The sequence below is a fragment of the Hyposmocoma kahamanoa genome, unplaced genomic scaffold (genome assembly GCF_003589595.1).
Source record: "Hyposmocoma kahamanoa isolate Upper Pololo Valley unplaced genomic scaffold, ASM358959v1 101, whole genome shotgun sequence".
Classification (NCBI taxonomy): domain Eukaryota; kingdom Metazoa; phylum Arthropoda; class Insecta; order Lepidoptera; family Cosmopterigidae; genus Hyposmocoma; species Hyposmocoma kahamanoa.
Window position 1 is genome coordinate 48,200 of NW_020653333.1, and position 24,892 is coordinate 73,091.

General features: G+C 38.5%; 1 protein-coding gene across 1 annotated transcript in view; it reads right to left on the bottom strand.

The window, feature by feature from the left end:
* Positions 1 to 5,782: 5,782 nt before the first annotated feature.
* LOC113230253 (ornithine decarboxylase 1-like) overlaps positions 5,783 to 24,892 on the bottom strand; it is a 56,298-nt gene continuing 37,188 nt past the window's right edge. Inside the window, exons 2-12 of the mRNA XM_026464099.1 lie at positions 18,141 to 18,310; positions 16,712 to 17,007; positions 16,379 to 16,559; positions 15,380 to 15,497; positions 14,839 to 14,970; positions 13,441 to 13,564; positions 12,180 to 12,356; positions 11,605 to 11,736; positions 10,688 to 10,810; positions 7,450 to 7,658; positions 5,783 to 6,093 (exon numbers count right to left, since the gene is read on the bottom strand). Coding sequence (XP_026319884.1) covers positions 5,955 to 6,093; positions 7,450 to 7,658; positions 10,688 to 10,810; positions 11,605 to 11,736; positions 12,180 to 12,356; positions 13,441 to 13,564; positions 14,839 to 14,970; positions 15,380 to 15,497; positions 16,379 to 16,559; positions 16,712 to 16,717 — 1,341 coding nt within the window. The 5' untranslated portion in view covers positions 16,718 to 17,007; positions 18,141 to 18,310 and the 3' untranslated portion in view covers positions 5,783 to 5,954. The remainder of the gene's footprint in view (positions 6,094 to 7,449; positions 7,659 to 10,687; positions 10,811 to 11,604; positions 11,737 to 12,179; positions 12,357 to 13,440; positions 13,565 to 14,838; positions 14,971 to 15,379; positions 15,498 to 16,378; positions 16,560 to 16,711; positions 17,008 to 18,140; positions 18,311 to 24,892) is intronic.

The following is a 24,892-nucleotide window of genomic DNA, read 5'->3' on the forward strand; positions in this document are numbered from 1 at the left end:
CCAAAGCCATTTGAGGTCGTATCGACACTTAATGCATTCTAAAATTAAATTAAATTAAAACAATTTTACCACTGCTCTCAAGTAAAATTTTGGTAAAACACTAAAGATACGTTGGATTCTCGAGTTTTTTGAAATTTCACTAGTCAAGTAAGTGCTCGTGCAGCGTTGTGGCGATATGTCGCGACTGCGGTCGCATCGACTCTCAACGACGAAATACAGGGCAGCATGCGAGCGACTAGCGACGTAGCACTACCGGCAACCGACCGATAGCTTACTGAATTTTCGAATAATTATTGTACCTACAGGAGAAATGGATTGAGGGTTTGGGGGTGCTAAGTCAATATAATAATAAGAATAACGCACACACTCAACGTAGCCCCACACTAGGGAAACCCTGTGTCGCGGGTGCCATGGACACACACATAGACAACCACAAATTACACCCAAACTCACGAGAGAAATAAATGTAGGCCATACAAATATTTCTCCCGGCCCGGGAATCGAACCCGGGGCGAACCTCTGCGTGGCAGTCCGGTATGGTAACCGTTCGGCCACGGAGGCAGTTAAATATAGAATTGTTATAGAATTATTTGATGCCATATATTTGCTTATACTGTGTGTAGTAATAGATATTTATTGGTGGTTCTGCCGTGGAGAATGCTCCGCAGCACAACCACATTGAAGGAAAGTTTACGACGAAACTAGTGATATAGATATTTTTTAAATAGGAGTAGAATTTTATAGAAATCTTAAAGATATTTTTGAAAAAATAAAAGTTTATTAAAATAAAGCGTAGGTGGTTCTGCCCCGGAGTAAGACGTGATTTAATATTCATCCCTTTAATATTCTGCGGCGATTACGAACTTCATCAATTGACCCGTCTGGGGTCCATTATTATAATTTTAATTAAATAACGCACACACTCAACATAGCCATAGTATCGCGGGTGCCATGCACACACATAGACAACCACAAATTACACCCAAACTCACGAGAGAAATAATTGTAGGCCATACCACTATTTCTCCCGGCCCGGGAATCGAACCTGGGACCTCTGCGTGGCAGGCAGATGGTAACCGTTCGGTCACGGAGGCAGTTCACAAATTACTTATGTAATAATCTAATAGTAACAGGAACATTAAAAGATCATCCAGTGGCAGTCGCAAGCGTCTTGCGACGACTGATCGCTGCAAGTCTCATGACCAATTGTCGCCGATCGCAGGCACACTGCACTAAGCCATTTAGTTCTACATGTTTAAACAAGTCGCAGCGAGTCGGCGCGCCCAGTCGCTAAATAAAAATAGCCGGCACGCTGCACGAGCCCTAAGAAGATGACATTTAGGCGTGCCTTATTCCAACGTGACTAAGGTCGAGTTTTTTAAATTTGACTAGCCCGAAAAAAAGTCGCTATTTAGTCGGTTCTAGTCGCAATAAACTAGATTTAGTCGGTCCGTCGTTCACAAGTTATGAGGGTGTTTTACTGTCCCCGCTGGGATAAGCTTATTTCAGCGGCACCATTTCAATATTGAGAACCACAACACCTAGCTTAGATCTGATTACACTAAAAAGAATTCTGACAGTGAATGCGAGTGTGATTACTCATGAAAAGGCAGAATCACTTATAAACCACAGGACTGATTGGGAGGGTTTTAGAAGTTACAAAAATCGAAATATAGAACTACCAATCCCCCTTAAGGCCTCCGATGAGATAGATGGAGCATGCATACATGTCACGAACCTTATCCAAGTAGCAGCTTGGGCTAACACACCGGAACAGGATTCAACTCCACGCATTCCCACCCAACCATCGAATATTCGTGCAACGATCCTGGAAAAGCGCCGTCTAAGACGAGTCTGGCATCAGTCGCGTCATCCGCTGGACAAATATGGATACAATAAGGCATGCAACGAGCTCAAGAGTATCATCAATGCATCAATCAACTCTGTAGTTAACACTAACTTGCATATGATGGCCTCTACTGGACATGTTGAGCATTCACTTTGAAAGGCAACTAAAGGCTTAAATAGACCCCAACAACAGTACCCTCCTATCAAAACAGAAACGGGAACATGGGCGAGAACAGATACAGAAAAGGCGGAAGTATTTGCTAAGCACCTAGCTGAAGTGTTTAAGCCGTATGATAAAGTGACCGATGAAGAGTCTGACTTGGAGACAGCTCTAGCGCAGGACCTTCAAATGTGTTTGCCTCTTAAACCTGCCTCTCCAAGAGAAATTGCGCAACGAATAAGATCATTACATCCAAAAAAGGCCCCGGGATTTGATCTTACTACTCCGAAAATGTTAAAAATCTCCCAAGGAAGTGCATTACATTTTTAACCTGCTTGTTCAATACCATTCTCAGGACGGGTCACTTTCCATCCATATGGAAGATTTCCCAGGTAGTAATGATCCACAAACCAGGAAAGCCTGAACAAGAGGCTTCCTCTTACCGGCCCATAAGTCTAACGCCTGTGCTATCTAAGCTCTGGGAAAGGATATTTCTCGCCAGACACAAACCGGTTATGGATGACCGCTGTGTTGTGCCATGTCACCAGTTTGGATTCCGTAAGTCTCACTCAACTATTGAGCAGGTTCATCGGGTATACCACACGATCCGACAGATCTTTGAACACAAAAATTATTGTTTTGCGGCCTTCCTCGATGTGCAGCAAGCCTTTGATTGGGTGTGGCACAAGAGATTGTTGGCCAAGGTTAACGACAGTCTTCCACACTCGATGTTTCTTCTCATAGAGTCTTACCCGTCGGGTCGTTCCTTCCAAGTTAAACACAGAGAAGCGAGATCAAACATGTACAATATTCTGGCAGGCGTACCACAGGGCTCAGTCCTCGGCCCGGTTCTGTATAACATCTTTACATCGGACTTACCAATATCGGATAACATCACAGTTGCTACATTTTCTCCGTTGACGGGAATCCTGTTAAAGCTAGCACAAATCTCCAACTCCAACTAGATCTTACCCACAGATGGTTCTGTAAATGTCGCATCCTGGCCAGTGCCACCAAATCTCATCATATCACATTTGCATTGAGAAAAGGAAACTGTAATCCAGTAAGACTTTGTAATGAAACATTACCACATTCTGATTGTGTGAAGTATCTCGGTTTTCACTTGGACAGACATCTCACATGGAAGCATCAGATAAAACGAAAAAGAGATGAAGGCAATCTCAAATATCGTAACCTTCATTGGCTCATGGGACGAAATTCAGCATTATCAGTAGACAACAAATTTCTAATCTACAACTCGGTCTTAAAACCCATTTGGGTATACGGTATTCAGCTGTGGAGTGTGGCTAGCAAGAGTAATATACTTTGTTTCCAAGGAGTGCAGAATTGTATCCTGAGGGCAATAGTCAATGCCCCTTGGTTCACTCGTAATGAAGAGATCCATAATCATCTAAGCGTCATATCAGTAGCTGCTAAGATCGACCGACATAAAACTAAGCACAAAGAGCGACTACCCTGCCATCCGAACCCACTCATCGCGGAACTTCTAGATCCATCAACTATGGTCAAACGGCTTAACCAAGGCTATGTTCTATAGTTGGGAGGTGCGGCACTGGCCACTCTACCAAAAACGTCCTCTCGTTCAAAAGATTCGCTTATGGCCTGGCGGCCGATTGCAAATAATCATACAAAAAAAAAATAAAGAAAAAAATGTTTTTTTATGTAAGGACTCCACTGTAATAAACTATTACTACAAAGATACAACACTAAAAAAACACTCCTTTGATTCGGCTGGATTCGAATAAGCGCTTTCAGCATACCGTGCTTAAGCTCTCCCAACTGATCTACGGAACGAACCAGCCCTTACCAATTTTTCCCCCGTCTGTTTTTTTTTAATTACTTTTGCCGTAGCGCGGTCTGTGAGAAATCTAGGAAAGTTTTTCTTCACTAAGCCAGGTAACTTTATTAGTATTCAAAAACAGTGTACTAATAAATCAACCGTGGAGTCAGTAAGCGGGTCGTAATGAAGGAAGGGGGCTTTAGAACAGTATTTAATTAATAAAAAAAACAAGTTATTTTTAGCAACATATATTTTAAAAAGCGATTGCTACAGAATACATATTACGAAACCCATCTAATGACGAAACATCAAGTTCAACATCCAATTAATTCATATTACAGTTCGCATTAAGCTAAATACACACTTCATTATTCATGATTACATGTTGTTTGTAAAGGAATGTTCTAAACCTATTTTTTTCTTTAATTCGTAATTGTGCAAATAGTAACAAAATAAATACATTGGGCAGTACATAAACATTTTTTGTAAATAAAAAGTTATACAAGCATAAAAATGACAAAGAGAAAAAAAAAAATTTATGAGAAACAAGCTAACTACACATTTATGGAAAAGTTACAATTACATTTAAATTTAAACACGATTATATCGTAATTTTAGAGTGATTAAACACTTTTGAAATGGTAACCAATCTCTTGAATTATCCATAAAAATACAAAAAAATTGTTTGAATTTCAGTAGTGTTTATTGTTTTTCTGAAACTTCATTTCAATTGCTACTACCAACAGAAGAAAATTATTAATTAACAGTTTTCATGTAAATTATAATTTTATTACAATAAAAATGGCCAAATAACAGCGATTTGACAACATTCTGTTTACAAAACAATTCAGGTCATGTGATTTAGCATTTTACCAATATGGAAGGAAAACAAAATCTTGCGGGAAATGTATGGACTAACCTATGCACTTAACATTACCGGAAACTGATTTTACTAAAATCCGTACCAGGGGATCTACTCTCGATCTCCGTCCGACATCCGTCCGAAACAATTACTGTCAAATAAGTAATATTCGACAAAATTAAAAGACAAGTATCAAGAATGAAACTTCATTCGCATCACGCGTCTTTTCATTTGGTCAAGTAGTGCTTATTTGGCAGTAATTGTTTCGGGCGGATGTCAGACGGAGATCGAGAGTAGACCCCCTGAATCAAGATATTATCATTTCCTTTATGGCTGCCACTAGGCTTGTGTCTGTTGTGCCTGTTTTATACGAACAATTTAAAAATTATGGCGATCATCGCCAGTGTCTGCAGTGGGCAAATTAGTTTACTAAGATTACTGTGTAAACAACTTTAAAAAGCGCTGTATTTTCGATTTGTTTGGGATGTGGGAAGTCGAGATTTTTTGTTGAAGTTTTTTGTGAAAGTTACAAGAACAAATGCAATTCTGTATGCATTGTGCCTATTGTTGGGTAATTTTCCGATAAATGTCAAATAATGGAAATATTTCTGGAAAATTGGGAAAATGTAATTTGTAGGCTCATATTATGTGTTGTACGTTTAGACATTATAATCTTTTGAACTTTTATGGAGAATTAATTAAAAAAATAAACTGCAAAGCAAAAAGCAGTAAGAATAAAACGCGATTTCAAATGACTGGATAACAGCAAAAAAAAAAAAAAAAAAACTTGACAATTGCTCCAGGGTTCGTTCAGGATCTTCACTTTTTGACACGTGTCAACTGTGAAAAATGTAAAAATACTCGGAAAAATATATATTTTTTCAAAATGTAAATTTTCCCAACAACCCAACGTTGTGTGTAGACGAAAGTAAATACAACTACCATGAAAGTGTTGATGTGATTGAAATGTAGATATCATTCAATCTCAAGCTATAAACTACGTCTTAACTCTAATATTACACGTCAGACAGTTTTGTATAAAAATAACTGAAATGCAATTTCCTGAGATTCGGTTTTTGCCAAATAAAAATTGGGCTATTCACGTAGAGAGAAGTAAAAAAAAATAACGCGTTAAGCTTCCGAGGTAAAGAAATACATATTTGTATGGCAACATATGGAGCGCCCCAATTGGTCACTAGCGAATAACTCGCGGTTCCTTATGAAATTGACGGTAAAGTTAAGCGCATAGACACTCGTACAAACAGAAAGGGAGGAGAGACGGGTCACTTGAGCGCGCACTCGACGAAGACGGCGTGATGGTTGGTGACGGCCTCAAGCGGCGGAGGTGACGGCGGCAGCGACACCGGCGGACCCGTCTCTAGACGCGCCTCATCCAACGGCCAAAACTCTTTTAGCATCGACCTGAGAAATTATGATGATTACCATTGAAAATTACCAGGGTTCATAATTATCAACATTTTTGTTTTCTTTGATAATGATCCAATATATCGTCAGTGTTCTGTAGAAAGGCGAAAACACCATTTCGAATTTTTTCCAGGGAAGCATGTTTTAGGTTTTAACGGCTGTATTAAAATATTAACATCCTGCTTTAAAATTCAATTTTACTTTTAATTGAGTTTAAGTTTTAAAATTTACACATGGCCAAAAATGCAGCCAGGAAGCTTGGCATCCTTTCCAAGGTGAGGCGTTACTTCACACCGGGACAGTTGCTTTAGCTGTACCAAGCACAAGTCCGGTCCGTCCGGACTTGTGCTTGGTACAGCTAAAGCAACTGTAACTAACGCTGTAACTTGGACCTTTACAAGGCGAGAGCTAATAGGCATTATTTAGGTGTGCATTCTACATCGTCGACCTCATCATCAATGCGCACTTATATTTAATAAAAATAAAAAATAAAAATGGACGTAACTATTATAAATGACTCGTGAAAAACTAAAATATGCTCCCATGAAAATTTTTTCGAAATGACGCTTTCGCGTTTTTACAAAACACCGACGATATGTCCGATAATTCGACCTCTCCTGCGTAAAGTATCGTATATCGAAATTGCCAAGTATACAGGGGAGCGTTTTAAATTTCTCTGTATTATTCGGCAAAGCTCGTTACTCACATAGAGTGATCATGTAATAGATCATGTAACCGATATCTAGGATTTTATAGTAGTCTATGTGAGTAAAGAGCTTTGCCGAATAAAACTGAGAAATGCTAAAGTCACGTGTTGTGCTTATTTCAGAGAATTCAGAACTTTAAAAGGCGCCCCTGTAAACTTGGCAATTTCGACATACGATACGTTACCTAAGAGGGGTCGAATTATCCATGCTCATTCATCTTTAGCTTTTTTGACTAAAAATGAGTGAGAAAACTAAATACATAGGAAGAAAACGCTTTGGGTAAAGATTTGGTTTGTCACTTCTTTGAGATTCATATTTAATATGTCTGTATACGTCGCGGATACAAACACATGTCATGACATTGCAAGCAGTAGTATTTTATAGTTCTAATTAATTTTATGAATATGAAGGTAATTATCAATGTATAGTTAGTTACCAGTAATAATTATCACTTCGAACCCCGAAAATTACTCGCACCACCTGACACTTAGTTTCAAACTTGGGAGTATCGGTCCCGACCTTAAAATCTTTTGCATTGTTAAACCTATTGTCTGGTTCAATTTCGCAAGTTCAGGAACGGGTTTTGATAACGAACTGTACATGATAATTAAGATTTTTATTTGGTCATAAAACAGCATCAACTCACCAGAGTGGAGCAGATAGCATGGTCCTAACGGTGGGCACTGGGAACCCGTTAAATGCGGACGCCACGGGTAGCGTGTACGCGCCCATGTCGCGGAACACCAGCCACTGACCCACGCTCATCGGTGGCAACTGCGTCGAGGGCAGGACGCAGTCCAGGCCGTCGCAAGTCGGGCCCCAAACCGAACAAGGGGTAGGCTTTTCCGAAGTTGGCTGGAACGAATTTTTTAAATTATTATTTTATAAAAAGATTGACAGCGCACTTTCTACATCCATTATTTATTATACATACACTGCCTTGGACTAGCTGGAAGAGATCTCTTTTAGAGGTAAGTCCACCCTTGCTCACCTTCTCTATAATTTATATTTCTTTGCTTTTTTTGGTACAATAAAGAATATTTGTAATTTTCAATAACCGCGGGATTCCGTGAACAGAAGGCGGTTACGCGTTAAGTGATGATCAAAGAAAATAAAAATCAATTTCGAAGCCTGATAAATAAACATATATGTATGTTCCAGACTAAGGGTCGTATTCCAGAACTCTACTCAATACTCAAGTCAGGACTTGAGTTTTGCAGTGAGCACTGAAAATCATACTCAAGTCCTTGCCATTAGGGTCGTATTTACAGTGCTTGAAATCATACTCAAGTCTGCTCAAATCCTGACTTCAGCATTAAGTAAAGCTCTGGAATACGACCCTAATACTGTACCCTGATACTTATATAGTCCAGTTATTCTAAAAGAGGAAGCGACGAAGAATATGGTATTTTAGCATTGACTTACAAATAAATGGACGACGGGTCTAATACAAAAACCACGAAAAAAATGTCCCAAGTCAACCTATTTAAACGTAGTGACATGTAAAGGAATATGAAAAGGCTAAAACGTTGAATTTAAATTGTAATGTCATCGCAGTACTGTCTAATTTTGCTTGCTTCGCTGTCAGTCGAACAAACGACTAAAGCGTGAATGACGCTCTGTATACGATTTTAACGCCTTATAAGTTCGGACACTTTTTAGCGCGGACCCGACGTCCATATAATTGTAAGTCAATGGATTTTAGAAGGGAGATTGTAGTAGTCATTTTTGTGATCAGTCAAAAGCCTTTGATTGCGTGTACCACGCTACCTTGTTGATTAAGTTGAAACATTATGGATGAAGTGTTAGTCTCGAAATGATCCGTTCCTATTTGGAGGACAGGATTCAGAAACTAGAAGTAAATGGGGCTAGGTCGTTGGGTTCACCAATCAAGATGGGAGTACCGTAAGGATCAATATTTGGTCCTTTTTTCTTTATAGTATATATAAATAATCTACCGTTTATGGTTCAAGATTTGACTGGAATTGTACTGTTTGCTGATGACACTTCTTTAACATTTAAAGTTAAATATGAAAAGACGATAAACTTAACGATGTAAATGATGCTCTTCAGTTAGTCCACACCTGGTTTACTGATAATAATTTGGTACTCAACGCAAAAAAAACTAAATGTATTAATTTTACCCTTCCAAATGTTAGAAAGTTAGATTGTAATATAGCACTAGATAGTAATACGTTCAATTTTGTAGATGACACAGTGTTTTTATGCATTACTATAGCCTCTAAACTTAATGACCCCATATAAAATCTTTAGCTGGCACATTAAGTTCGGCATCGTACGCCCGCCGCTTGGAAAATAAGGCACCTAACGGATGAAGCTACGCCAAAAGTAGTTTAGTTATTTTCATAGCGTTATGGCCATCGAGTATATAACCAGAAATAGAGACGAAATAAGGATCACATATTCCTGGTAACTCATTAGCGATACATCTCTTATAAATATTAACTCTCGTTTGCACTGAAATATAGACAGGCCAACAACTGACCTCTGTGTCACTGACAACTGAACTGATCTCCGTATATTCCAAAAAACATTCTGTTTTTATTGTAGTAAAGATAATATATCTTAACAATGCCGCCGGGCTGTTCTATTCGGTGGTGTGGGAAAAACAGCAAAACATCTAACGTGTCGATATTTGCAAGTATAATTATTACTGTATAATGATTTATTTAAACAATCGGTAAAGTAAAAGAAAGTACACCGACCTACAGGCCTACTACTACACTACTACAGGTCTACAGGTCTACTCCTACCTACACCTATGCCTACAGCCATGAGAATAATGTGTCGATTTTATAAGTATGTCAGATTATGCACAAAAATGAAAAATAAATAAAAAAACATGGCTGCCCCTGAGCTCTTTCAAAGTAAACTAAAAATTTATTTAATTTTTAATTATATATTTTTTTGTTTGCTATCAGTACAAAATTGTGTGTTTTGACATTTTTTGATACCCAATGCCATGCTCAGTCATAGCGTTGTTAGAAAACAATACTACACAATTCGAAATCGGTAAAAAAACAGTTAATGGTTATTTATAATGCCATATTTACTATCGATTTCGATAGTATAATATTTGATTGCCCATCTCTAAAGTATATTTCGAATTCGGGCTGTCCTATCGGAGCGCAATTGTCACCAGTAATCATTTGGCAGAATAGTTTTCAAACAAATTAAATAACATTTCGTCTCTATTTCTGGTTATATACTCGATGGTTATGGCATAATATGGCATATTGTTGTGGGGAAAAGCGGCAGACATTAAAACAATATTTGTCCTACAAAAAAGAGCTGTACATGCAATTTATAAGTTAGGTTGCCGTGATACTTTAAGGGAACGATTTAAAGAATCAAATATTTTAAGTGGTAGGCTTATGCCTATCACTGTTTATATATATATACTTAATCTTAGAAACAAAAATAAACTTGCGACCTCTATGCTCAGACTTGATAAAGATAGCTCGTTATTTCTGGGGCACTGTATACGATTTTATAATAAAATTTCAGGAATTATACCAAATTTATCAGAAAAAATGTTTAAAGCTCATGTTAAAAATGCACTAATTAGAAAAGCTTATTATATAACCAATAATGACATAGATGATACGAACGCAAATGGTGTACCTCCAGCTAATGAACGTTTGTGATGATACAAATAAAATATTCTTCTCAGGTAAAATTGATCTGCTAAGAACTAGTGGTTTTTGTTTAATGTGACGATTTCAAGTGTAATTTGATTACCTACGAAACAAAGATACTTGATTTGATGTGATTCGAATTTGTTCCATAATCGTGCAGACTTAATCGTAAATTAGTTTTTGAAGTACTTTGAAGCGGATGAAAGTAAGTAAAAGTATGCTCACATATAGTGGATTTGCAGCGACGTTCTGGTGGTCGTAGAGCACGCAGTTGAACGATCCGTACACGCCGTCGTTGATGAAGTACATCGTGTGAGATTCGTTGTCCTCACCATCCTTCGATGGGATCTAGATAAATACATGAGTAAATTGTAATTTATTTTTTCGAACTACGCGGATAATATACCTATAAAATTTTAAATCAACATTTTTTGTGCAAAATACAGTGGGCCATATTTAACATGGGTGTAAAAGGACCTTTAACGAAAACGAGAACCCATCGGTACTATTATTTTCTTGTACGAAGCTATGACTGGGAACCTGATAATTAAGGAAATATTGACAATCAAATTGGAGATTTTTTTTTTCATGTTTTTTACGAAATCTCTTTTGATACCAAACTTTCTTTAAAGAAACGTTATAATTTTTCTTCAATTCACAAGTAAATGAGGCGTTTGAAATTACAAAGCCGCAATTAAAGCGAATAGTCAAATCATGGGGCCTCCGTAAGGTCATTGGTTTTTTATTCTTTAGTAAGTAATTTCCGTAGTGGTTCTACAACATTATTTTCACTTTCTCTTAAATAACTTAGTTCTCTTGTTTGAGCTCCCTAAATAGTATTTTAAGTGGCGGGAGTCAATATTTATGTTTTCACTTTCTCTTATATCACATTATTGTCACTTTGAACAATGAATTCAGGACAAATTCTTTTGTAATTTGATTTAAAATAAGGAATATAGTTCTTTCTTCATCACTACTTCTTTCTACGTATTTTCTTCATAATATACTTAAAAATAAAATTAATCTTTGTAAAAACCGTACTTGTAACTTCAAAAGCCCGCCCGCAAAGTCATTGAAATAGTTATATAATGTTGAAATAAAAGCGACAGTACAGATACTGCCACTGGTTAGTGGCAAAGTACCTCTCTCTTGGCGTGTATCTGGGCGGCGAGTGTGTAAGCAGCAGCGGCGAAGTAGCGGCCTGGTTCGGCGATCACGCGCACGGTGTTCTCGGGGAAGTGCGTCTCTAGTGCCGTGTTTATTACGCCCGCAACCTGCACACAATACGTTATATTATGTAAAAACTATAATACTACAATATGAAGATAATAAAACACTGCCAGTGGCGATAACAGAATCTATGGAAACCGGATTTATCTAATCACTTTTTCACAGTCAATCGACTTAATGTATAAAGTACTGTTGGGTAATTTTCCGAAAATTTCAATTAGTGGAAATTAAAAAAAAATCTGACATATTGGAAAAATATAATTATAAGGCGAATATTATTGTCTTCCTTTAGGTATCTTTTGAAGTTGTAGCAAGACCATATTTGCACACACACGGCCCCAGTGTCCAACAACACAGAATCAATTTGTGGTTTCTTTTATTTCATTAAATGAGTTTTGTTTGATTTTGTTTTTTTTAGTCCTCCGTCAGTGGCCTACGTTACTGAATAGGCAACAATTTGATAGTATTTTTTAAACACCTCACTCACCTCAGCGATAGACGTATCGGAACCTCCCGGGAACCCCCCGCCGATGTCGAGCAGCGCCATGCGGCGGTGGCCCGCGGAAGCGGCGAAGGTGAAGAGCGCGCGCGCGAGCGCAATTCCGCGCGCGTACACGGCCGACTCGCCGGCCCCAGACCCCACGTGGAACGACACGCCGATCACCTGGACACCATTGCTTTTATTAGATTATTTCAATCAATTGATACAAAGACACAAGGTGTTGAATATATTTATTAGTATATAAAGTGTATATTCGATGCTTTTCGAATGGAAGCAACGTTACAAAACGTTGTTTCCATTCAGTTTTGCCGCAATATAAATTGAGCCTAACAATTCGGAAAATGAACTGTATGGCTTTGGACCGCTATGGTCGACGTATGGTAACGATATATTGGACACATAGCGTAATTAACTTTATGGTCAATTGCGTAACGTACAAAATAGATACAAGCCAAAAATCAAGTCGCGCGTCTTCTGCGGAGTTATCGCGCTTGCTCGATCGCGAAAACATAAAAATGCCATGTTTCCCAAATTAGTTCAACCGAAAATCGTACCCAGGTCGTCCTCATAATTTCCTTTTATGATACAAAGTGACGGGACGAACAATTCGTCCGCCTAGTGTTAAGCAAGAAGCCTGTCCATACCAGTTGCAGTACCACTCAAAACTTTAAATCGAAAAGATCTGACGGACACGACTACCGCGCCTATCACCCTGAGACATAAGTTGACAAGTCCGATGTGCCTGTAATTTTATCATATCCTCGTGTTTGAGCATCGAGTATATAACCAGAACAGAGACGAAATGTCATTTAATTTGTTTGAAAACTATTCTGCCAAATCATTACGGTGACAACTGCACTCTGATTGGCCAGCCCGAATTCGAAACAATTGACTTTTTTGTTTGAAATTGTTTGTTTTGTAATTAGATGTTTTGCTGTTTTCCCACACCACCGAATGGAACAGCCCCCCATTGTTAGAGATATTATCTTTAATTCAATAAATACATAATGTTTTTGGAATATACGGATATGTACACACCGGTCAGTTCTTGGCGATGTACTATTTCAGTTTTCTAATTTGTGATTTCAGCGCAAACGGAAGTTGATATTTAAAAGTGATATATGGCCCATTTCCCTGATGAGTTGGATGAATGGACGGCCCATATTAGTTCGTCTCTATTTCTGGTTATATACTCGATGTGTTTGAGTTACGGAGATTACTAAGATAATAAATGAAAAGCACTTACATCTAGACCCAGCACTGCGGCGAGCTTGAGCAGCCTTGGCGCCTCATGGACGGCATCGCAACCGAATTTGATGCCCAGCGGACATTGTGCAGCGGCTGCGTCACAGCGGATGCGTATTACCAGTCTATGGAACATACGACACGTTTTTTAGATATAGGCACAATAGTTAGACAACAATAGTATTGCAAAATATTTGTGGAGTCTCGTCTAAAAGATTAATTTTGAATTTTTATATGGGAGAGGCAGAGAACTGGGCTCAGGAGCTCTGGTTCAAGAACCGGCGAACAATACGTCCCATATCGAGCAGGACCGCTTAATGCATTTGTACTAGAAGCGACACGCTATAATTATTAATATACTGCAGGACACATATTTCGAGCCACCTCGCATTTTCAATATTAAATGCTTAGCTTAAACAAAGCTTGATTGCTCAAAAATGCTATTATGAAACTGGTATATTAAACGTCATTAGGTCTTTATTGAAAATTTGAATCCAAAATATCGGAGAAAACTTTTTCTTCTATGTTTGTAAGTCAATGCTTGTATGCTATATTTTTGTATAAAATTTTATTAGGATAAAAATTATATATAGATAGGTGGCTCGAATTATGTGTCTGGGGGGTGTATTATTACTGTCGGATTTCCAATCAGAAGTCATCAACTGACGTTTAGGATAGTAGCAATTTTTTTCCCCTTCGAGGCAGGCTAAGACTTCTAAGACATACCGATACCTTCAATGAGCACTATGTCAACTTTTGGTCGTGTTCTGTTTTTGGTTTGTTTTTTGTTTCTGTACTTTTTTTTTCACAAAATTCGGGGAGCAGAATAGAATAGACATTTATTGCAACGCCACAACACATAGATATGTGATAACACAAACAAGGAAATCCAAATGTAAAAATAATGAACAAAATAAAAAATACAATGAAAAAAACAACATTAAATAAGATGAATAAGAAGAAATTTGACAAAAAGCAAAAAAAAACAAATTATAACAACTACAAATTTTGTACTGTCATTTGTGCGGTTGTGGCGTACGCAAAAGGACTTCATTCAGCATAAGCCACGGCCATAATTGACTGTGGCGCTGGTATTCAATGTTAAGTGCTGGTTTTCAAATATCAGTAAATAAATATGGATGTTTACAAAAATAACAGATAATGACCAAAAAAAAGTTGGAGGTATCGATACTGCCAGATCTGATATTTTAATTTTTCTTCAATAATTTCTGATGTTTACTAGATTGTGCTAATTTTTGACTGTTTTGAAAAAACGCAAAATTTAACACACTAATACAATCGAAACTTTATGAAGAATTTTTAAAGTTATATTAAATTACTATCTTGGTACGAATATTCTTAGTTCAGACTTTTACATAAAATATTTTAAAGTACTCACTGCGCATGCGGCATGTACTGCTTGATCTTCATGAGCTCGGTCTCCGAGTCGAAGGTCATGGTGTCAACACCCATCGCGGCCGCGTAACGGATGTGCGACGCCATCTTCGCCGGGTTCGCGAAGATTATACGTCTAAACAAAAATTGTTTGTTAATACTACGCTGCTATAGCCGTGGTAGCCTAATGGTTTGACCTACTGCCTCTCAAGCAGAAGGTCATGGGTTCGAATCCGGGCTCGCACCTCTGAGTTTCTTGGAATTTATGTGCGAAATTTAATTTGAAATTTTGTCATGAGCTTTTCGGTGAAGGAAAACATCGTTATGAAACCTGCACGTTGAAGAAGGTTCACAATCTGCACTGTAAATGTTATGGACAGGCGTGTAGCTTACTATCAGGCGTACGACTTGTTCGTCCCGACACTTGGTTATAAAAAAAAGAACAAATATGGTAACTCCTTACTACCACAGCAGGGCGGTCTGTAAGTGTGCGTGCAGTGTACTGACGCATTTAATCTTGAGACTTGAGAGATAAAGGAACTTACTCAGGAGCAACGCCCAGCGAGGTGATGAGTTGTATCTCGGCCTTTGAAGCACAGTCGAAGTTGGCGCCCAGGGCGGCCAGAGTGCTCACCAGTAGCTTGTCATCGTTGCATTTCACCGCTATCAGAATACAATACATTTATTTAATTTATTTTAAATTTTTCCTCTTGGTGGTCGGAATAGGAAGAACATATTCACCTAAACGTCAAGAAAGTAAATAACATAAGAGTAGATAATATCCTTACCTATACCTTTGAAATTGCGGAAATTTTATATCGCATAAGGTAACAAAATGACTTTTCAGGACGTTTCTACGAACAAAACTAGTCGATAACTAATTTTATGCTAAAAATTTCCCACATACATTCATAAAATTTGTTTCACGTGTTGAACATGACTTTCCAGTGATAAAAGCACCTTTGACGTATATACTTTAACTGCCTCCGTGGCCGAACGGTTACCATGCCGGACTGCCACGCAGAGGTCCCAGGTTCGATTCCCGGGCCGGGAGAAATATTAGTATAGCCTACATTTATTTCTCTCGTGATTTTGGGTGTAATTTGTGGTTGTCTATGTGTGTGTCTATGGCACACACATAGACACAGGGTTTTACTTATAACATGTGGTTTTATGATATCAAGGGAATGGTATTGAATTTTTTCTATATTTTTAATTTGCAACTGGTTATTACTTTACTACTGTAATGTATTTAATAGAAAAGCTTTGTAAATAAAAATATAAAAATTTTGTTGTTTTTTGTCTTTCATTTTTAATCATTTCGAGATTTAAGACGGGTTATCCACTCTACGTATGTTGCTTGAACATGAGATAAATATACATTAGGTAATTACAATTAATAACATGCTTTAATAAGAAAACTAGTATTAGTACCAACGTATCTGCAACTCGCTGTTAAGCCGATATTAAGTCTTTGGTGTTATTAAGAATAAGTCTTTGTTTATTTCGCATACATTTAAACTTTTATTATAATAAGACCTCACCATAGAACGGCTCGACGCGTGGCAAGAGCTCCCTCCAGTTGTTGTATCTCGCCACGACCTCCCCCAAGTCCATGACGTAGAATGGGTCTTCCTGCGCCCCTCCTTCTACCACTTCGCGGATCGTGCCTAGCGGGGACCAGCTCCCCTCCATTACGCGGATCTTCGGTTGATCTTCGACAACCTGTAACAAAACAAAATTTTTGATAACCCTTAAAAACCTGTCACATTAAAAAACATCTCCAAAATTTGAGATTTATAATATTTAAAATAACACGTAGTATTCATTAAAAAGAGCATAGTAATATAACAAATAATAAGACTCCATCAACCTACCTTCATCTTTCCTTCTTTAAAAATTGTTGAACGAAAATTTAAAATGTGGATTCTGCAAAATTCCCCCTTGATGTTTAGCGCAATTCAATTCACTATATTAATTACACTAAGAGTTATTTTCACTCGTCAATAGATAGATAGGTTCTCTCCGTTGGCTGGGCCCGGACCCCGACAGTGCGGGGCGCTGCGGGCGCTATGCTGTGGGGGCGGCAATAGCCGACGGACCGAACGGGGGGCTGTGTCACGTAATCGAGCCGAGTCTTGTGGGCCCACTAGCGCTAATCCACAGATGTCACCTGAATATAAACATTTACACATTTAAAGCAAGGCAGATAGCCCGATTTACATTTGTCTGACGCATTGTGTCGTGACGCGTCAGGACGGTATCGGTTTCATACATTTAATATGGTTAGATTTCGTCGCCTTACTTTCTCAAAATCATAACTTAAACATCAAAGTTACTGAAATGCAAACAATGGATTGTATATACAAATGTTGCAGGCTGATTTCATATCACATTTCCTTCATGTTCACACACTGGCTTTTACCTATTCTTAAAGTAATGCATCCAAATTAACACCCTTGATAAGAAATTTTAAATAAATAGCGTCTCCTGAATAATCACTCTTTATAAGATACGAGTTTGAAAAAGTAAGGCATCGATTTATGTTAGTGTATCGCTTGTGCTGTGTGTATGAAAACCATACCGTTCTGACGCGTCACGACACTACACGTCAGACAAATGTAAATCTGGCGTCGTATGTAATTCTCAGGTTAATGATCTCTGCCTCATTTCCATGTCAATTTTTATATACTCGAATAATAAAATAATAAAAATTGACATGGTAATTAGGTAACGAACACTGACCCATGAATAACCGATGTGTGAAACCTATTTATTTTATTCAAAGTACACTCTTCACTTCAGACACATAATTCGAGCCACCTTTCATTTTTGTTTTTGAAGGGCTACAATATTTTCAACAAGGACTTAATATGGCAATGAAGTTAATATACCAATTTGCATAGTAGTTTTTGACCAGTCAAACATTTTTTAAGCTTAGGGCATTTAATACTGAAAATGTAAGATGGCTCCAATTGTGTCCGGGAGTGTATTAAGAATATATCGGCGATAATTAATATGAGTTGGCTCAATACAACTAACAACGGACATAAGGTGATTGCGAGCAGACGTCTTTTGGCAAACTTAAAATGACCGTAAGAGAATTTTAAATATAAATAAATTCTTAGGTTTTCGCGATTATTAAACAAAGGAAATGAAACGGTTTTTCCGGATTTAAATCGCGTATATTTGTTTTTTTCAAACAAACACAACGTTTCGGGCCCTTTCCAGGTCCCATGGTCAACCGTGACCTTCTAATAATTGCCATAATGCCAATAACAAAAATAATTTAAAGCTACGACTTACGTTAAGAGGGTGGTTGAGCGTCAGCGGGCCCGGGCACGTAGCCAGGGCGGATCCACGTTGAGCGCGCGGCGCCAGCAGCGTGGCGTGGGGCACACACCTTCGCACACCGTCTCTCTCACGGGCTCGTTTCGCCCGGCACTGGATGACGCGCCGGACTCACCCGGTGCTCCCTGTTGACAAAAAAAAATACGTTAGGTAATTTTGGAAGTCAAACTGTTTTTTCGCAGCGAAAAATTAACTTCACAATTCCAAGGCGAAACGGCAAATTTGGGTATAAGTGCTCCTATAAACAGAGTTTAAAAAAATACAACAATTTATTTAAAGTCATGAATCTCGACATATTTAATGACTCGCTAGCCATCTTCCAAAATAAAATAAAAAATATTTTATTCAAAACTTTGAGATATCTGTTTTGTACCAAATCGTTTATTTAAATTCTTATTCTAACGTAGGGATTATATTGTTTTCACATTTTTCTTTTTAACTGTAAACAAAGTAGGGATTATAATTTATAAAGAGTAATTTGATCCTAGAATCTGTGTAGCTTGCTGTGTTAGCCAATAAGTATGGTGTAACCTGCTTAGTGCTTAAAGCTTTTGGTTTTTAATGAATAAATAAGTAAATAAAACTGTTAAAGAATGACACTACGTCATTATTAAGTATTAAAATAGCCTTATACATATTTCCCAAAGCATTGTTCCTACCATTGCCTCGTGTTAACATTTATGGGCCTCAATTGAAATTAATTTGGCCTGTTCTTTGGCTCATATATACAAACTGCGCCTAACTTATTATACGCAATGAGCAAATTTGAATGAATGATATTTTATTTTATTAAATATCATGGTGTTTTTACTACACCATGATAGTCATATATTTTTTTGTGACAATACTATACTAATATGTTATTATTATTGACGTAAGGATTGCACTAAACAACGCACCAAAATACCTTTGTTCTGACTTGTTTTTTATGATACCAAGTTGCCACTTAACGCTTTAATTTGCCACTGCGCATGTCACCCTGTTACATTTATTTATTTCTTTATTGAAAACCTTGAAAGCAGTATTTACATTATTCGCTCACATAATGATCAAATTAAAAAAATATACAAAAATGAAATTAAGAAAAACGATATTACAAAATTAAATTGAAATACACACACAGTATGCTACCCACTGTACAGGACACCAATGCTCGAAAGGTAGTTCACGAACAGAATTATCCCGCGCCGGATAACATACTGTTTGTCAAAGAATATATCTAAATTCTGATACTGGGTGAGGAACATGACATGTGCCTGCAATTTCACCAATAGCCTTAACCTTCAAAACCGGAACACACAATACCGCTTGGTGGCAGAAATAGGTAAGATGGCAGTACATCCCTGGACTAACACTTTCACAAGAGAGCTTAATTGCTATTAAAATCTTTATCTAAATTGAAAATGTGTTAAGAGGTATTATAGTTACAAACATCAAAGCGATAATAAGTTTTAAGGCACTAGAGCACGTCCTGTTTTACAGGCGGTAAGCAAGTGCCGCTTTACCTATGGTGCAGGGTTTGCAGCGCACACGGGCGCAGGGGTTTTAGGGGGCTCGCGACGCCTCCAAAGAGCCTGTGTCGCTCACGACACAAAAGAAACAAACGGGCTTACTTCCTAACATCATTTATAATTGCACCATTTGCACCCGAATTTCGGGTCACTGGGGAAAATGTAACCGTAAATATTATTATTATTGTGTCATAAAAACAAAAGTATAAAAACCCATGAAACAAGTTATGTTAATGTTTCTGGTAATATAGCTCTGCGAGATAGTATTTTCCAAAATATAACCCTGTACCTATTGAAATTCAAAACATTTAATTCAGATAACAATCCATTTAGTGTTATACTCCGTCCAACCATTTATTTAACTTTTGACAAATGCTTGCCTATTCTATTTCCTTAATGGCGGACACTAGGCTTGGGCCAGTGTCAGTTTCGATTAATGTTGTCAGTTAATATTGGTCAATAACGCCGTTTATATAGCAGCAAGGTATTTATTTTTAGATGAATCTCTTCGACGGAATGCTGTTGTGGAATGCTGGGATACAAAAAACAATCATGGACAAACAACGGACTAAAGCATTATATTATTAGATCACATAAAATCACACAAAACGTTTAATAAAGACAGAATACACATAGAGGAGAAATTTAAGGTTAATAGGACGAGGAATGAACGAAGGCAGGCAGTCATACAAGGAGGAAGCGAATTTAGGACATTAAAAAAAAATGTGATCAAGGGTACCTTCGAACAGACCACATTTACACAAAGAGTTGTCTCTGACAAGAATTTAATTGATGAAATCCGATACGTTCCGTAATTATTGGCATACAACCATAGACAAAAAATGCAATACTTCCTGGACTCTTTTATTTTTTGACTTTAGTGAAGCGACGTGCTCTTTAGCTCTGATATTTATCGAGCCAATAGATTATGTAACGAAGATTATTCAAGTTGATAAATTTTGGTACCTGTCTAATAAATTATAAATAATTATAATAAATTCTTATTGTTTATGAATTGTCGCATTCTTCTCCGTATGAACGGTAATCATCACTTGAATCCTCATTAATTTCTTCTTTCTTCATTAATTAATCATTTATTCTTGAGTACACAAATTATCAAACGCAACATCACGATCCCAATCAGACAATACCTTCTTTTTTGAACCCGCTCACGTTCACGATTAAAACTTCTTCATAAATAAAATCGATTGTTATAAAAAATGGAATCGGAAACGAATTAGGAAATCACTAATTGATTAGAATTCGAGCTGTCCAAAGTGAAATAAATGGTTGGACGGAGCATAGTAAACAAAATAACTTATGATCTAGTATTTACTATTATGTATTAATACAGGACAATACAGCTACGTAATTAAATGATGGTATTGAGCTCAATCCATCTCCGTAGGAGTGGCGAGTCTTCCGGATCTGTGAACACACAAAATGCTGTTGGAGCCCCCGCGGAGGCAACCTAGCGCAGATGTGCACACTATTACCGCAAAAGGCCATGAAACCATCTGTCTGAGCCTCGACAAACATGCCCGATGTGCTACACCTTCACGGCAGCCCCTTCAGCACCCTGAATGCGTTATTATATTGGATATCTATATCTTAACACCTATAATACCTAGATATCGATCGACCTAAAAACGGTATCACTTTCCAAAACTCCACTACCGATACCTTTTTGCATAAACTTGCAATAGATAAGAATAAGAACCGATAAGAATGTTTTTGATAAGACCTCGTCATTTATCTCTATGCAGACGAGGACCTATATCCTAGTAGGGACACTCCAGAACCGTCGTTACTGTGGTTAACGATCGCGTTAACCACAGCCTATATGACACTGACGCACGTTGATGAATCGAAGGCATGTTTGGTAAACGTCATGTGTGTTAGTGTTGGTTATAACACACATTACGTGACAACCACAGTGGCCAACTATTTGCCCTGGATGAGGAGGGTTTGATTCCCGATAGGACCAACTTGTAAACGAATTTTTATAAATTGGTTCTGCAGGTCGATTCTGAACCTTATACGATAACTTTGTTGTCGACCGATTCGATTAGATATCGTAGGTTTTGTTTTAATTTTTTTCACAATAACCGAATCGAACGTCAAACTGTTGTATTCGAAACTGAACCGAAATGACATCACACCCGTACGATTACTTGAACTTCTAGACCGGCAAAGGCTACAACCGTTATTCAGAACAAAGTTATCGAATGAAAGTTACCGAACGTCCTATTGTTTACAAAGCAAGAATGTGATATGGATATCTATTATTATTTTAAATGAAATCTTGATTTTGTTCAATTTTATTAATTTATTTTAATGCGAGACTAATGCATTCCTATATTTTAGGCCTTTGAAGTGTTAAAAATGTATATAAAAGGATTTCATTTTTCTTATAACCTATATTCGCCGACTAACTTACTTACGACTAACTTATCGTAAACGTTGTTGGATAACGATATCGTATCCGAATCCAAATCAAATTTTTAACTCGAATGTTCTGAATAGCTCGGAAAGCGCCCTTCGATTCGAAAACGATATCCAATCGAATGATTCGGTTAAGATATCGAAGAGTTCTGAATCGGGGTCCTGGTCTGGGTGGTGTCCCAGAGTGAATTCGGTGACTCTGGGGCTCATAGTAGTTTGTGACCACTTAATGCGGTTGTCTGGCACATTATTAATTGTTATATATTTCGCGGAAGGTTTTGGCTCGTATGTAGTTTGTACGTTACACAATTTGACATGCTATGTACAACATCGTTACAAAATTCGTTTCCATTCCGTTCCGCCGCAATATAAATTGAGCCTAATTGTGACTGCAAAAGCGGCGCGTGCAGGTCACGCCAGAGGGCGCTGCAACTGTGCTTCTAAAATCTAAATATTGTATGAAAACTAGTAGTGGCGCAGCTGCTGCGCTTCACGTCTAATTTGAAGGCGCTCTAAGAAAAATATGATACGGGTGTACTTGTTTCCTATAATTACCCAATATTTAAAGACACACTTCTTTAAGCTCATAAATCGATTTTAAGTCTTATCGTAATCAGATATCCAGCGGTTCGCAACGAGGTAATAATAAATAGCAGTGATATAACAAGCGGCCTTGAACTAAAGTAAGTGTTGGCACTTGCCAGCTATTGCGAGTTTACACAGTGTGGAAACTGTCTCTTGTTTTAATATACGGACAATAATTAATTGTGCTACTAATTATTTCAATATTGTATTTTGTAGCGTATGACGTCATTAATAGATAATAATAAGGATAATAATAAGGACGTACTGTCAACTATGTACTTAGTAGCAGAAAAGCTCCTTGGGAAAGAGTTAGTCCAGGGAAGTACTGCCACCTTACCTATTTCCGACCGATTTACTCATTTATCCGATTTACCTAGCTCCGATTTTGAAGGGTAAGTGTGCTGGTGAAGTTACAGGCACATGGGACTTGTCAATTTATGGGATTGCGATGGCAACTTATGACGGGCGCAGTATCAGTGCCTCCAAGATCTTTATGATTTAATGCTCTGAGTGGCACCGCACCTGTTATGGGTAGGCTTGTCGCTTACCACCAGACAAACGACTTGTTCGTCCCGTCCAATTAGTTCGAAGAAATTTTCGACATTTATGACAATATTACTAAAAAAAATTGTTTTGATTTCTTTTTGGATTTTATTTTTCATAATTCCAGGATTTCAGAAGAAAGTATTATCCTCTACACGTTGATTACTTATAGGTAAATTTACTCAGTATTTTGCCTCTGGTTATCACATATATGGTAACGCTGTTAAAGTTACTATAGTACTATTTTCGAAAGTTCAAACGTCAGCGCTGTCTGTATTTTACGAAAATTGACGATCGCATTCTTTACGTTATACCTTTTCGCTCTTCAATTCACTGCTGCAATGCAAAGTTTACCCCTTAATACTTTAGATACAAGGTTAACATAGGTTCATGTTCTGCAGCGTCATTCTGTACTTGAATTATCAGATGGTTATCTCGAATACGTGAGTAACATTTTGGGGGTTGATGTTGCTCGCTTCCGTAGGTTTACCCTTGAGACCCTACAAGTGACCCCTGGGTGGTGCTAAAGAGCAATAACTACTGGTGGTAGGCTTCGGCCGTGGCTAGTCACCACCCTCCCGACGCAGTCGAGTCGCCAAATGGTTTTTACCGTGTTCCGACTCGTGTTCGGGAGTTGCCATTTGGAGGTCGGGTCTGAACAGTTGCATTGCGTCTGACGGCGAGTTGTAGCTGCTTGTACTGCCACACTGAGCACTCGGTTCTGGAGGCTAGCGGGATCCGAAGCACGGTGCACCGCTGGCCGACCGTGGGAAGTTGGGGGCCCAAGTAGCGGGAAAGCCACCCGTGAAAGGCTGCCCCGCCACCCAACGAAAAATCCCGGAATGCTCCACCTTGCCGGTTGGCGACCGGAAGGGAGGACCAGGTGGCCATCTCCGGGGGGGTTCGGGCGTCCCCGCGGTCTCCAAGCCGATTGTAACCTCGTGTGGCAGTATGAGTCTGCTGCTTGGTTGAACACGACGCAGTGCCTCGTTCAACTGCCTTCCTCCTGCCTATTCACTTCTCCAAATCCAAAAATGAAAAACTATAAAAATGGAAAAAAGTATACACAGCGGTTGCACGTCCTCCCACTAAAAGTGCACCTCACTAACATCCGAGGTCTGCACTCAAATCTCGATTCGGTCCACTACCACCTTGAAACCGACAAACCGCAGCTGCTGTTCCTCACAGAGACGCAGATCAGATGTCCGACTGACGCAGCGTACCTCAGCTACCCCGGGTATACTCTGGAGCACAGGTTCGTACCTCGTGCCGGAGTCTGTGTGTACGTTCGCGATGACATCTGTGTCAAGCGTCTCAAGAACCTTGAGGCACCGAGTTTTTCAATTTTGTGGCTTCTGGTTGACACAGGAGTTACACAAATAGTGTACTGCTGTGTTTACCGATCGCACAGTGGAGATCAGGAGACGACCAAGCTGTTCCAATATCTAAGTGAGACGTCTGATGAGATTCAGCATAGGTACCCAGCGGCGCAACTAGTCATTCTGGGGGACTTTAATGCACACCATCAAGAATGGTTGTTCCCATACCAGAAGACCGATCACGCTGGGAGAGAGACGCGTAAACTTGCGTTAACGCTAAGCTTATCCCAGCTTGTCAGTGGCG